The following is a 15,536-nucleotide window of genomic DNA, read 5'->3' as shown; positions in this document are numbered from 1 at the left end:
GATGAACCGGCTGTCATCGGCTCACCACCTCCTATGCTATAAGCAGAGTTGCGTACAGAAGCGCCGACCCTGCATTCTCTCATATTGCCCCACCCGGCTACTTTTTCATGCCACCCGGCTGGAAAAATTTCCTGGGAGAACACTGCAGATCCACTTTAACTGCACAACTCCTGTTGGCTAGCATAAGTCAGATTACATGTTACATGCAGAGCTTACATCCTTCAAACGTACCTCTACAATGTCATCATCAAACAGCAGCCAGAATCCATGACTCTTTACAATGGTGATGTAGTGTCCACGGTTAGGGCCACTGTTTTAGATTAGAAAAAAAAAAAAACACAAGTTTTTAAAATCCGCTTAGGGCAAGGACATTTCAAATTATTACATGTTTCCTCCATTATCAGTTTTATGTTTGCTCAGTTTTACATTTACAGTGTAATCAACTAAGAAAAAAAAAAAACAATAAAAAACACACTGTGAAAGAATTATAGTGTAATCTCGTTATAGTAAACTCTGATATAGTAAACATCCGGATATAGTAAATTTAAGGACCACTATCGCAAAAATCATAAAATTTAAGATATATATACCGTATATATATATATATATAAACACATAAAAATAAGAAGTATGTTTCTTCCAGACTAAAATGAGCAATTAATTACTTATCTCCCATGTTGATCTTGCTTACAAGTAGGGAGTATAAATCTGACAGAACTGAAAGGTTTTGAACTAGTCCATCTCAGGGTTTTATTTATTTTCAAAAGGACTAAGGGCCCAGACACATTATAAGCGCTTTTCTGAGCGCTTTTTAAATACTTCTCCCATGTACTTTCATTAAAATCGCGGTAAAATCACGTAAAAATCGTCGCAATCTCGCAAACGTGGAAAATTTGCAACATTTTTTAACACGATTTTAGTGAAAGTGAATGGGGAAAGTTTTTAAAAAGCGCAAATCAATTGCAAAGTGCTCAGAAAAGCGCTTACAGTGTGTCTGGGCCCTTAGTGCTTGGCAGTTGCTCAGTCCAACTGCCAACAAAAAGTGTGCAGCAAGGAGGGAGGCTGGCCAGCCTCACCGAATAAATCATTTTTAGGGAGTGTCTTTATAAACAATAAAGGTCATGCTGAGAATTCCATAAAGAGATGAACTAGCCCAAAACCTGTCAGTTCTGTCAGATTTCTACTATCTACTGTAAGTGACAAACCTAGGAGAAAGGTAATTTATGGTTCATTTTACTTTGGAAAAACCTATTACATATCTGTATGTGTTTACACGTATTTTAACCACTTCGTGTACCAGCAGCCTTTGCCCCCTTAAAGAGAATCTGTATTGTTAAAATCGCTCAAAAGTAAACATACCAGTGCGTTAGGGGACATCTCCTATTACCCTCTGTCACAATTTCGCCGCTCCCCGCCACATTAAAAGTGGTTAAAACAGTTTTAAAAAGTTTGTTTGTAAACAAACAAAATGGCCACCAAAACAGGAAGTAGTTTGATGTACAGTATGTCCACACATAGAAAAATACATCCATACACAAGCAGGCTGTATACAGCATTCCTTTTGAATCTCAAGAGATCATATGTGTGTTTCTTTCCCCATGCACTGAAGTTTCAGGCTGCTCTTTTCTTCCTGCAAACAGCTTTGCCCTTGTTTGTAATTCCTCAGTATGTGAAAGCCCAGCCAGCTCAGAGGACGATTTATCCAGCTTGTAAAAGATTAGAGCAGCTTCTCTCTTCTCTCTTATCTAAATAACACACAGGCAGTGTGCAGAGAGGGGCCTGGAAGGGTGAGTTCATAGCAGAACCACAACACTGAAGAACTTGGCAGCCTTCCAGACACAGGCCGACAAGTCTGACAGGGGAAAGATACATTGCTTTATTACAGAGACAGTGATAGTATAAAGTGCTGCAGTTAGCCAGAACACATTAGAATAGCTTTTGGAACTTGTAGGATGATAAAAAACAGGATGCAATTTTTGTTACGGAGTTTCTTTAAGGACCAGAGGCTGCTGGTACAGTAAAACAGCCCTTTTGACGAATCACCACAAAAATCTGCCACTCCTGCCGCTCTGTCCCTGCCGTCTCTATGACGGCAGAGCGTTGTGCGCCGTTCAGGAGCCGCTTTCATTGGCTCCTGACCCTGTCAATCAATGTAAGCCAAAGATATATAACTGACAGCAACTGGTATATTTCAGTTCTGACAAAATATTGTCAGAACTGGAAGGGATCACTGTAAAAAGAAAATGCTGAGCTTCTGAGAGGAACTGACTGGGAGGTAAGTATGTATTATTAATTTGCAGCTACATCATATGTTTATTTTAAATTTTACTCAGTTCAGGTTCCCTTTAAGTGTCCAGGTCTTGGACAAGCTCCATTATAAGTAGTCAGGTCCATAAATATTGGGACATCGACACAATTCTAACATTTTTGGCTCTATACACAACCATAATGGATTTGAAATGAAATGAACATGATGTGCTTTAACTGCAGACTGTCAGCTTTAATTTGAGGGTATTTACATCCAAATCAGGTGAACGGTGTAGGGATTAAAACAGTTTGCATATGTGTCTCTATTACTTGTTACGGGAGAAAAAGTAATGGGACAGAAAAATCATAAATAAAAAACTTTCACTTTTTAATACTTGGTCGCAAATCCTTTGCAGTCAATTACAGCCTGATGTCTGAAACGCGTAGACATCACCAGACGCTGGGTTTCATCCCTGGTGATGCTCTGCCAGGTCTCTACTGCAACGGTCTTCAGTTCCTGCTTGTTCTTGGGGCATTTTCCCTTCAGTTTTGTCTTCAGCAAGTGAATTGCATGCTCAATCGGATTCAGGTCAGGTGAGTGACTTGGGCATTGCATAACATTCCACTTCTTTCTCTTTAAAAACTCTTTGGTTGCGTTTGCATTATGCTTTGGGTCATTGTCCATCTGCACTGTAAAGCGCCTTCCAATGAGTTCTGTAGCATTTGGCTGAATATGAGCAGATATTGCCCGAAACACTTCTGAATTCATACTGCTGCTTTTGTCAGCAGTGACATCATCAATACATACAAGAGAACCAGTTCTATTGGAAGCCATACATGCCCGCGCCATGACACTACCACCACCATACTTCACAGATGAGGTGGTATGCTTAGGATCGCGAGCAGTTCTTTTCCTTCTCAATATCCTTTTCTTCCCATCATTCTGGTACAAGTTGATCTTAGTCTCATCTGTCCATAGCATGTTGTTCCAGAACTGTGAAGGCTTTTTAGATGTCGTTTAGCAAACTCATCTGACCTTCCTGTTTTTGAGGCTCACCAATAGTTTACATCTTGTGGTGAACCCTCTGCATTCACTCTGGTGAAGCTTTCTCTTGATTGTTGACTTTGACACACATACACCTACCTCCTGGAGAGTGTTCTTGATCTGGTCAACTGTTGTGAAGGGCGTTTTCTTCACCAGGGAAAGAACTTCATCATCATCATCCACCACAGTTGTTTTCCGTGGTCTTCTGGGTCTTTTGGTGTTGCTGAGCTCACAGATGCATTCCTTCTTTTTAAGAATGTTCCAAAGTTGTTTTGGCCACGCCTAATTTTTTTTGCTGTCTCTCTGATTGGTTTGTTTTGCGTTTTCAGCCTAATGATGGCTTGCTTCACTGAAAGTAAGCGCTCTTTGGATCTCAGCTTGAGAGTTGACAACAACAGATTTCAAATGCAAATAGCACATTTGAAATTAACTCTGGACCTTTTTATCTGCTCACTGTAATTGTGATAATGAGGGAATAACACACACCTGGCCATGAAACAGCTGAGAATCCAATTGTCCCATTACTTTTGCTTCCTAACAAGTTGGAGGCACAGATGCAAACCGTTGTAATTCCTACACCGTTCACCTGATTTGGATGTAAATACCCTCGAATTAAAGCTGATAGTCCGCAGTTAAAGCACATAGTGTTCTTTTCAGTTCAAATCCATTGTGGTGGTTTATAGAGCCAAAAATGTTAGAATTGTGTCGATATTCCAATATTTATGGACCTGACTGTATATGGATGTAACACCTGGTATAGTAAACCCTGATATAATAGAACTTTGTTATAGTAAACCTGTTTTTTGGCCCCTTCAGTCTTCGGCTATAGTGGAAAATGGGCAGGTAAGTGCATTATAAGTCAGTCGGAAACCTATGAGATGTGACAGGTGGGCAGGCTGGCGGCCACTTGTAGCCTGCTCGCTATCTGCACCCCACTCTGGGCCTGTGTGAATCACCTCAAAAGAACCAGCCGATGAGACCTAGGCTTCCTGTGTAAGCTGCTGCCTGATTACTGAGAGAGTTGCAAATCTTCTGGGACTTGCTTGTGCATAGCTGCAACGTAAAAGTATCATCCAGGCTGCACAGAAATGTGGACAGAGGACTGTACCTGCATTAACTGGTGAAACCTTTGCTTCCTGTGCAAGCTGTTGCATGATTATTGCATGGAATTCCCTGCATCTGAGCACTGTGCATAGTGATCTAACTTAAATGCTGTCTGTGCTCACTTGCTGAAGCATTGAAAAGAAAAGAGGATTCTCAATTATTGACTGAATTAACCACTTCTGTGCCAGGGCTTTTTTTGCTGATTGGTGCTGCGTGGGCTCTCCAGCCCGCAGCACCGATCAGATAGCAGCCAGGGCGATCAGACTTCCCCCCTTTTTTTCCCCACTAGGAGGATGTCCTGCTGGGGGGGGGGTCTGATCGCCGCCGGCTGTTTGCGCTTGCGGGAGGGGGGGCTCTTCAAAGCCCCCCTCCGCAGCGCTTTCTGGCCTCCTTCCCCTTCCCTCCCTCCCCCTCCCCCTGTGAGCGGCGCAGGACGGATTTCCGTCCTGCGCCTGATGGGATAGGCTTCAGCCTATCAGATGCCGGCGATTCCCGGCCAATCAGAGGCCGGGGATCGCCGATCTCCTCTACGGCGCTGCTGCGCAGCAGCGCCGTATATATGTAAACAGTGGGGAAGATCTTCCCCGTGTGTTTACATTTTCCCTGCGAGTCGCGATTGGAGGCTTGCAGGGTGTTCACGGAGACACCCTCCGTGAACTGACATGGAACGGCCGCTCGTACGAGCGGCCGTTTCCATGGAATCCACTTCAGGATTCAGGGGCGTACTTAAGCGTACGCAGAATCCTGAAGTGGTTAAGATACAGTACTATAGAATACTGTATGTGCTTGAGTATGACCATTTCTGATATAGAAAACGTCTGACATAGTAAACCATTTTCCAGGTCCTTTGGAGTTTACTATAAAGGGATTCCACTGTATTTCTAAAGTATGCAGCATTCTAGTTTTTACAGCGAGTTGAGATGTATGAAGCCTTCAGCTGCCATACCTGCCACAGTGCACCACCACTGCTACGAGGTCATACATTCGATCTGGGTTGGTGGCATCTCCAGACGTGTTAAAGAGCCGCAGCTCCAGTGGAAACACCACACGATAGGAAAGTTTGGTATATCGGTGCAGCTGGTCCATGTATTTAAACCGTTTCAAGTGCAGAGCTAAGATCATAGGTAACTTCTTTACTCTCATCCTGTTAGAAGATCAGGAAAAAAAATCAGTGGGCAATTCATCAAAGGACACTTATCATTGTGCAAAGCAAACCGATTCAAATGTAAAGGAGTTGCTCAGAGCAAACAATCAGGTTTCAGCTTTTAAATTAAACTGGCAAATGTAGGCCCATTGGGTACGCATGATCGGGTACTCACAAGTACTCAAGCACGATCGCGCCACGGAGCGATTTTTGCAGTGATTTTGCTATGCGGTGCACTGCATAGCAAAATCGCGATCGCAAACACCGGGAAAATTTGTAACTTTGCTGAATTGCAATCGCTAGAGTTTAGCGCGAACTCTAGCAATTGCTAGTGGAAAAGATACTGATATTTTACTACAGCTAAACAGTGCTATGGGAAATGCTGGCCCTACATAAATCAATAATAATAACCCTCTTCTTACACTGAACTACTAATGCCTAACTATATCCACATCCCCCCCACAGCTTACCTTAACTCTCTACCCCACAGCTAATCTTAAACACCCCTGCCCCACAGCTACCCTTAACCACAGCCCCCCATGGCTGACCTTAACTGCCCCGCCATTGCCAATACGAATTTGTCCGCCACCATAGGCATCAATTAGATATCAGGCATCGCTGTTGCCTGCAATGCAAAATATGGCTACAAATAGAGGGCGCTTTTCCTCTCATTACAGAGAATTCAATGGGCGCCTATAGTGTAGCCCAAATTTCCATTGCTAGCGGGGCACAAATCTCCTGCTTCCCTGCACAGGTTGTTACATAGGTTGCAGTGGGGGAGATTAGTATAGTTTGAAAATAGTAATCGTGGGAATAGGCATAGATACGGTGTATAGCAGTAACTGTATACAGAAGAAGAGGTGGTGGTTATTATTGACCTTTGCCAGCCACATATAGTAGAACTATAAAACATATAGTAAAACTATATGTGCGCTGCAGGGCCACATTTTCCCTGCGACTGGAGGAAGTATGCCTTCCCCAGCCTGGCAGGGTATGCAGAGCGGGCGGCAGGGAGCGGTCTTACAGTAGCTACATGTCCGGATGGCTGCATCGGCTTCTTTTCTCCTCCACCCACGGCAACGCTGAAATTCTGTCTTCTAGGTTCTGATCACATGATATGAGGTGTGATCGAGGCCCGGAGGATGGTGTCAGAATTACAGCGCCACTCGGTGGTGGGAGAAGGGTGATGCAAGAGTCTCTTCCTATCTGTTGAAAAATGCCGCTCGAGCCCTGCCCAAAATCAACAAGAATCTGCAGTCGTGTCGGATTTATACTTTTGATTGATTCTACGTCAAAATCAATTGAAGTTCAATCAGACATTTTGTGGCAATAAATTAAAAGCAGGTTTGATCAGAGAACTCTTAAGCTGGCCACTAACGGTCCAATTTCTAGCGAAAAATCGTTTGAGTGATCAGAAATTCTGATCGGACGAAAAATCGTTCACTACACCATCAACTAACCAATCATTGCTTCCTATCTATCCCGACCACCAAGAAAATCCAAATTTTCATTCGACGAAAATTCATTCGGGCGACATTTTTTTCACTCGTTCATAATCGATTGTGTCCACGAATGGAGATTATTTACAACCAATCCGATCAGAATTTCTGATCGCTCAAACGATTTTTCGCTAGAAATTGGACTGTTAGTGGCCAGCTTTAACTGTATAGGTACTGGCTACTGTAAGACAATAGTTGCATTTGAAGATCTTGTTGTTAAATTAAAATTATGAAATTATGAATACATCATTTTTATGATCAATTGAAATGAAAACTGAATGTTGTAGATTAGATTGACAATTTCTTAATATATACACCCAAGCAATTTCTCAGAGTTTTCAATCATGTTTTTGATAATTGGGGGTAAAATATAACACGTGTGTGGTACATTGGTCTGATTTTCAAAATGTTACAATCAATCAGAAAAATTGATTGCAATCCTTGAATTGAAAAGAAATTGATAGAACTGTATGGTGTGTGGCCACCTTAAAGAGATACTTAAGCCATGCTTAAAAAATAATTTTTTTGTTTCCGGAGGCTTCCACCAGCCCCCTGCAGCCCTCCCGTGGCCTCGCAGTCACTCACAGATCCTTCGGTCCCCCACCGCCAGCTAGTTTCGTCTTCGCTGACAGCCTTCTTCGCGTTCCCGTCCACAATAACATCCTGCGCAGGACAATATTGCGGACGGGAATTCAAAGAAGACTAAGCATGGCCAAGCCTGCACAGGCCCAGTAAGCCTGTCAGTGAAAAAGAAACTAGCTGGCGGTGGGGGACCGGAGGATCCATAAGTGACTGCGGGGGCACGGGATGGCTGCAGGGGGCTGGTAGAAGCCCCATGTAAGTAAAAATTATTTTTTTTAAGCATGGCTTAAGTATCCTTCTAAAAAGAATCTGTAACCAAGAATTGAACGTCTTCCCAATCAGTAGCTGATACCCCCTTTCCTATGATATATGTATTCCTTTTCTCAAACGATCATCAGAGGGCTCTGTAAGGCTGATTTTGTGGTGCAACCCCTCCCACAGTGTGATATCAGCGCCTCACAGCACTGAAGTACTGACATCACACTGTGGGAGCCTTGTTGCATTGTGGGAAATAAATGTTTACAACTGCCAAAAAAGCAAGCAGCATCTCCTTTCATTGACATCACCTGCCAGCAGTAAAAAAAATCACCATGTGATAAATGTATGAATGTAAATCAGGGAGAGGAATGATTTTACAATAAGCAAACATTAACTAAATCATTTACAGTGGGATGCGAAAGTTTGGGCAACCTTGTTTATTGGCATGAATTTCCTGTATAAATCGTTGGTGGTTACGATAAAAATGTCAGTTATATATATCATATAGGAGGCACACACAGTAATATTTGTGAAGTGAAATGAAGTTTATTGGATTTACAGAAAGTGTGCAATAATTGTTTAAACAAAATTTGGGCACTCTTGTCATTTTACAGATTCCAAAACCTTTAGAACTAATTATCAGAACTCAAATTGCCTTGGTAATCTCAGTGACCCTTGACCTATATACACTGGTGAATCCAATTATAATCCAATTATGAGAAAGAGTATTTAAGGGGGTCAATTAATAGTTTACCTCCTTTATTTTCTCTAAAGAGTAGCAACATGGTGGTCTCAAAACAACTCTCAAATTACCTGAAGACAAAGATTATTCACCATCATGGTTTAGGGGTAGGATACAGAAAGCTGTCTCAGAGATTTTAGCTGATTGGTTCCACAGTTAGGAACATAATGAGGAAATGCACAATAAGGGAAAGAGGCGCCCTGATTTGAATAAAAGCTTTTAAAACCAGTTTAAAAACGAAAAAGAAAAATGAGGTATCTTACCTCAATGACGAAATTTCTGTAAACTTACAAAAGATTTTTATTTGAGCACAGGCAACGCGTTTCGCGGGTCTGAGCCCGCTTCCTCAGGCCAATACAGTGCCAAATGACAGAAATCATGTAGAGAGGCTCCCTATGCTACATGATTTCTGTCATTTGGCACTGTATTGGCCTGAGGAAGCGGGCTCAGACCCGCGAAACGCGTTGCCTGTGCTCAAATAAAAATCTTTTGTAAGTTTACAGAGATTTCGTCATTGAGGTAAGATACCTCATTTTTCTTTTTCGTTTTTAAACTGGTTTTAAAAGCTTTTATTCAAATCAGGGCGCCTCTTTCCCTTATTGTGCATAGTTATACCCCCGTACATGTTTGTCCGAGGGGTGGTGACAGAACACCCGTTGTTTTACCACGGTTAATGTTTTGTGCATCCTTTTTCATCTAAGAGAGCGACCGCAACCAGGTCCGTCCAGGACCACCCCGAGTGGAGTCGGGTTTATGGTCTCCACCTGCTTCCTGTGGTCGGTTGCCCCTTGCAACCCTCCTTTGTGAGTAGCCCTTTCAATCAATTGATTTCTCCACACACCTACTATTGACATACTGCACTATCGGGCTCCCTTTTTTGTCTCCTGTATCTTTTTTTTTTTCCCATAGGGTGCCAAGACACCCCAACCACGATAATGAGGAAATGGAAGACCAAAGGCTCAGTTCAAGTTAAGGCTCAAAGTGGCAGACCAAGAAAAATCTCAGATAGACAGAAGTGACGCATGGTGAGAACAGTCAGAGTCAACCCACAGACCAGCACCAAACACCTACAACATCATCTTGCTGCAGATGGAGTCACTGTGCATCGTTCAACCATTCGGTGCACTTTACACAATGAGATGCTGTATGCGAGAGTGATGCACAGGAAACTTTTTCTCAGTCCAAAGCACAAACAGAGTCACTTGAGGTATGCTAAAGCACATTTGGACAAGTCAGCTTCATTTTAGAATAAGTTGCTGTTGACTGATGAAACTAAAATTGAGTTATTTGGGCAGAACAAGGGGCATTATGCATGGAGGAAAAAGAACACGGCATTCCAAGAAAAACACCTGCTACCTACAGTAAAATATATTGGTGGTGGTTCCATCATGCTGTGGGGCTGTGTGGCCAGTGCAGGGACTGGGAATCTTGTTAAAGTTAAGGGACGCATGGATTCCACTCAGTATCAGCAGATTCTGGAGACCAATGTCCAGGAATCAGTGACAAAGCTGAAGCTGCGCCGGGGTTGGATCTTTCAACAAGACCACGACCCTTAACACTGCTCAAAATCCACTAAGGCGTTCATGCAGAGGAACAAGTACAACATTCTGGAATGGCCATCTCAGTCCCCAGACCTGAATATAATTGAAAATCTGTGGTGTGAGTTAAAGAGACTCTGTAACGTCAAAAAGATCCCCTGGGGGGTACTCACCTCGGGTGGGGGAAGCCTCCGGATCCTAATGAGGCTTCCCACGCCGTCCTCTGTCCCACGGGGGTCTCGCTGCAGCCCTCCGAACAGCCGGCGACAGAGCCGACTGTCAGTTCAATATTTACCTTTGCAGGCTCCAGCGGGGGCGCCGTGGCTGCTCTCGGCTCCGAACTACACGGAAATACCCGATCTCCGTCGGGTCCGCTCTACTGCGCAGGCGCCGGAAACTTGCGCCTGCGCAGTAGAGCAGACCCGACGGCGATCGGGTATTTCCGTGTAGTTCGGAGTCGACAGCCGTCAGAGCGCCTGCGCAGGAGCCAGGAAGGTAAATATTGACGTCATTATTCTCAGAGGGCTGCAGCGAGACCCCTGAGGGACGGAGGACGGCGTGGGAAGCCTCATTAGGATCCGGAGGCTTCCCCCACCCGAGGTGAGTACCCCCCAGGGGATCTTTTGATGTTACAGATCCTCTTTAAAGAGCTGTCCATGCTCAGAAGCCATCAAACCTGAATGAACTAGAGATGTTTTGTAAAGAGGAGTGGTCCAAAATACCTTCAACCAGAATCCAGACTCTCATTGGAACCTACACAAAGCATTTAGAGGCATTAATTTTTGCAAAAGGAGGATCTACTAAATATTAACATCATTTCTTTTTGTGGTGCCCAAATTTCTGCACCTGCCTAATTTTGTTTAGAGAATTATTGCACACTTTCTGTAAATCCAATAAACTTCATTTCAATTTTCAAATATCACTGTGTGTGTCTTCATATAATATATATTTAACAGACATTTTTTATCGTAACCACCAACGATTTATACAGGAAAATCATGCCAATTAACAAGGTTGCCCAAACTTTCGCATCCCACTGTATACAAAATTATTGTAAAAATTAAGCACTTTTTTATTACATTATTTTCACTGGAATCCTCTTTAAAGGGACACTTAAGTCAAACAAAAAAAATGAGTTTTCCTCACCTGGGGCTTCCAATAGCCCCCTGCAGCTGTCCGGTGCCCTCGCCGTCTCCCTCTGATCCTCCTTGCCCCGCCTGCAGCCACTTCCTGTTTCGGTGACAGGAGCTGACAGGCTGGGGACGCGAGTGATTCTTCGCGTTCCCAGACACATTAGCACCCTCTATGCTGCTATGTGGTATATGATATATGGTATAGCAGCATAGATGGCGCTATTGTGGCCAGGAACGCGAAGAATCACTAATGTCCCCAGCCTGTCAGCTCCTGTCACCGAAACAGGAAGTGGCTGCCGGCGGGGCCAGGAGGATCGGAGGGAGACGGCGAGAGCACCGGACAGCTGCAGGGGGCTATTGGAAGCCCCAGGTGAGTAAAACTCATTTTTTTTGTTTGACTTAAGTGTCCCTTTAAAGCACATGCAACATGTTAATCTTTACTTATATTCCAGCAAAATAACATTGTGGATGATAAAAACTCAGGTCAGAATCACCATGACATCATGAAAACAGCTCTTTAAGGTTTATGAACCTTTTTTAATTTTCCGTATTACAGCATAAATGTGACGAATAGGTGATTTGCTTTTGTCAAGCCAATCATAAAACTAGATAATGAGAACTCAATTAAACAAATGAATCCAAAATGTTACACTTGCTCATTTACAGGGAGTGCAGAATTATTAGGCAAATGAGTATTTTGACCACATCATCCTCTTTATGCAGGTTATCTTACTCCAAGCTGTATAGGCTCGAAAGCCTACTACCAATTAAGCATATTAGGTGATGTGCATCTCTGTAATGAGAAGGGGTGTGGTCTAATGACATCAACACCCTATATCAGGTGTGCATAATTATTAGGCAACTTCCTTTCCTTTGGTAAAATGGGTCAAAAGAAGGACTTGACAGGCTCAGAAAAGTTAAAAATAGTGAGATATCTTGCAGAGGGATGTAGCACTCTTAAAATTGCAAAGCTTCTGAAGCGTGATCATCGAACAATCAAGCGTTTCATTCAAAATAGTCAACAGGGTCGCAAGAAGCGTGTGGAAAAACCAAGGCGCAAAATAACTGTTCATGAACTGAGAAAAGTCAAGCGTGCAGCTGCCAAGATGCCACTTGCCACCAGTTTGGCCATATTTCAGAGCTTCAACATCACTGGAGTGCCCAAAAGCACAAGGTGTGCAATACTCAGAGACATGGCCAAGGTAAGAAAGGCTGAAAGACGACCACCACTGAACAAGACACACAAGCTGAAATGTCAAGAATGGGCCAAGAAATATCTCAAGACTGATTTTTCTAAGGTTTTATGGACTGATGAAATGAGAGTGAGTCTTGATGGCCAGATGGATGGGCCCGTGGCTGGATTGGTAAAGGGCAGAGAGCTCCAATGCGACTCAGACGCCAGCAAGGTGGAGGTGGAGTACTGGTTTGGGCTGGTATCATCAAAGATGAGCTTGTGGGGCCTTTTCGGGTTGAGGATGGAGTCAAGCTCAACTCCAAGTCCTACTGCCAGTTTCCGGAAGACACCTTCTTCAAGCAGTGGTACAGGAAGAAGTCTGCATCCTTCAAGAAAAACATGATTTTCATGCAGGACAATGCTCCATCACACGCGTCCAAGTACTCCACAGCGTGGCTGGCAAGAAAGGGTATAAAAGAAGAAAAACTAATGACATGGCCTCCTTGTTCACCAGATCTGAACCCCATTGAGAACCTGTGGTCCATCATAAAATGTGAGATTTACAAGGAGGGAAAACAGTACACCTCTCTGAACAGTGTCTGGTAGGCTGTGGTTGCTGCTGCACGCAATGTTGATGGTGAACAGATCAAAACACTTGACAGAATCCATGGATGGCAGGCTTTTGAGTGTCCTTGCAAAGAAAGGTGGCTATATTGGTCACAGATTTGTTTTTGTTTTGTTTTTGAATGTCAGAAATGTATATTTGTGAATGTTGAGATGTTATATTGGTTTCACTGGTAAAAATAAATAATTGAAATGGGTATACCGTATTTCGTGCCGTATAAGACGCTCCGGAATATAAGACGCACCCAGGTTTAGAGGGCAAGAAACAGGGAAAAAAAATATAAACTAAACCTGGTGCGTCCATATTTCAGGAGCATCTTGTACATGTCCTCCCCCAAATGGTGTCCTCCTGTGTACCTCATGTGTCCTTATCTCCCCCTGTCTACCCCAAGTGTCCTCTGGTCTCCTACCCTGTGTCCTGTGGACTCCCCCCTGTGCCCTCTGGTCTCTCCCCTTTGTCCTGTGATGTTCCCCCTGTGTCCTCTGGTCTGCCCCCCTGTGCCCTCTGGTCTGCCCCTCTGTGTCCTCTGGTCCCCTCTGTTCCTTGTGGTCTGCCCCCCTGTGCCCTCTGGTCTACACCCTCTGTGTCCTCTGGTCCCCCTGTGCCCTCTGGTCTGCCCCCTCTGTGTCCTCTGGTCCCCCCTGTGCTCTCTGGTCTGCCCCCTCTGTGCCCCTGTGCCCTCTGGTCTGCCCCCTCTGTGTCCTCTGGTCCCCTGTGCCCTCTGGTATGCCCCCTCTGGTCCCCCCTGTGCCCTCTGGTCTGCCCCGTGTCCTCTGGTATGCCCCCTCTGGTCCCCCCTGTGCCCTCTGGTCTGCTCCCCGTGTCCTATGGTATGCCCCCTCTGTGTCCTCTGGTCTGCCCCCTCTGTGCCTTGTCGCCCCCCCCCATGTTTCCCCCTGTGCCTGGCTCCCCGCTATGTGTTTATCCTACCACGCGCTTACATGTCTAAGCCCCCGCTTACATCGCCGGGTCCCCCCTGTGTATGCAGCGGCAGCGGGCAGTAGCTTACCTCCTCCATCTTGCCCGCGGCGATTGAAGACATCCGGCTCCTGTGGGCGGCTTCCTCTAGTGCCGGCTTGTAATGACGCGTCATCGATGACGCGTCATTAGAAGCCGGCAGTAGAGGAAGCCGCCCACAGGAGCCGGATGTCTTCAATCGGCAGCGGGCAAGATGGAGGAGGTAAGCTACTGCCCGCTGCCGCTGCATACACAGGGGGGACCCGGCGATGTAAGCGGGGGCTTAGACATGTAAGCTGGGGGCGGATGGAGGATAGACACATAGCGGGGAGCCAGGCACAGGGGGAAATAGGCAGGGAATCCCCGACATAGCGGCGGTTCGTATCGGCGGGCGTTCGGAAGTCGGGGATTCCCTGCCTTTGCCGTATAAGACGCAGGGACTTTTTCACCCCATTTTTTGGGGAGAAAAAGTGCGTCTTATACGGCGAAAAGTACGGTATATTTGTTTTTTGTTAAGTTGCCTAATAATTATGCACACTAATAGTCACCTGCACACACAGATATCCCCCTAAAATAGCTAAAACTAAAAACAAACTAAAAACTACTTTAAAAAATATTCAGCTTTGATATTAATGAGTTTTTTGGGTTCATTGAGAACATGGTTGTTGTTTAAAAATAAAATTATTCCTCAAAAATACAACTTGCCTAATAATTCTGCACTCCCTGTATATCAGTTCACTTAAAAGGAAAATGCGGTGTTTCAGTAAATGGGATAATAATTAGATGTCAGATTTGGAAGCACTACTTATTTCAAGAAAAGAAATATGGGCTTTGCTATTCAAGTCTTTTCTTGACAACCAATACAGGATTGTGAGACTGTGTAATGGCTAGAGATGACTTGCATGCAAAGTCACTGCATACTGTATGCAGCTTGGGGCTGGGACAATCAAAATATGCAGGAAGTGCAGCTGATTGGCTGAATTCCAAGCTGCATATGATTTGCATGAAAGAAAATCTGTAATTAGAAAAACCCCATCTGGGGGATACTTGGCTCAGGAGGGGAAAGCCTCTGGAGGCTTCCCCCGTTTTACTTCATTGTGGCACTTGAAGCCCCCATACCGGGGAGGTAAATATCCAGCTACCGTGATCTAGCGCAGACGCAGTAGTGGCTTTCCGATTGGGCTCAGTCAGAAATAGCCGCTTGCGCAACAGAGTGGACCCAACTGGGCTTGGCTATTTCCACCTGAGCCCATTGGAAAGCCGTACGCCTGCGCTGGAGCCCGGAAAGGTAAATATTGCAGGCGCTACTGTGCCTGCGCCACAGCAGACAGGCTTGTCGGCAGTGGTTTCAGAGGAGCTAGCGCTGTAATGGAGGGAGAGAGGGGGAAGCCTCATTAGGATCCAGAAGCTTCTCCCTCTGAGGAAAGTATCCCCCATGTGTTTTTTTTATTACAGTGTCTCTTTAATTTTCATGCAAGCTTGAATTAT

General features: G+C 44.6%; 1 protein-coding gene across 1 annotated transcript in view; it reads right to left on the bottom strand.

Annotated features, from left to right (window-relative positions):
- LOC137527133 (ubiquitin carboxyl-terminal hydrolase 12-like) overlaps positions 1 to 15,536 on the bottom strand; it is a 156,443-nt gene that overhangs the window by 9,626 nt on the left and 131,281 nt on the right. Inside the window, exons 7-8 of the mRNA XM_068247564.1 lie at positions 5,343 to 5,540; positions 232 to 310 (exon numbers count right to left, since the gene is read on the bottom strand). Coding sequence (XP_068103665.1) covers positions 232 to 310; positions 5,343 to 5,540 — 277 coding nt within the window. The remainder of the gene's footprint in view (positions 1 to 231; positions 311 to 5,342; positions 5,541 to 15,536) is intronic.

This window comes from Hyperolius riggenbachi, chromosome 8 (assembly GCF_040937935.1).
Source record: "Hyperolius riggenbachi isolate aHypRig1 chromosome 8, aHypRig1.pri, whole genome shotgun sequence".
Classification (NCBI taxonomy): Eukaryota; Metazoa; Chordata; class Amphibia; order Anura; family Hyperoliidae; genus Hyperolius; species Hyperolius riggenbachi.
This window is presented reverse-complemented; position numbering and strand designations above follow the sequence as displayed.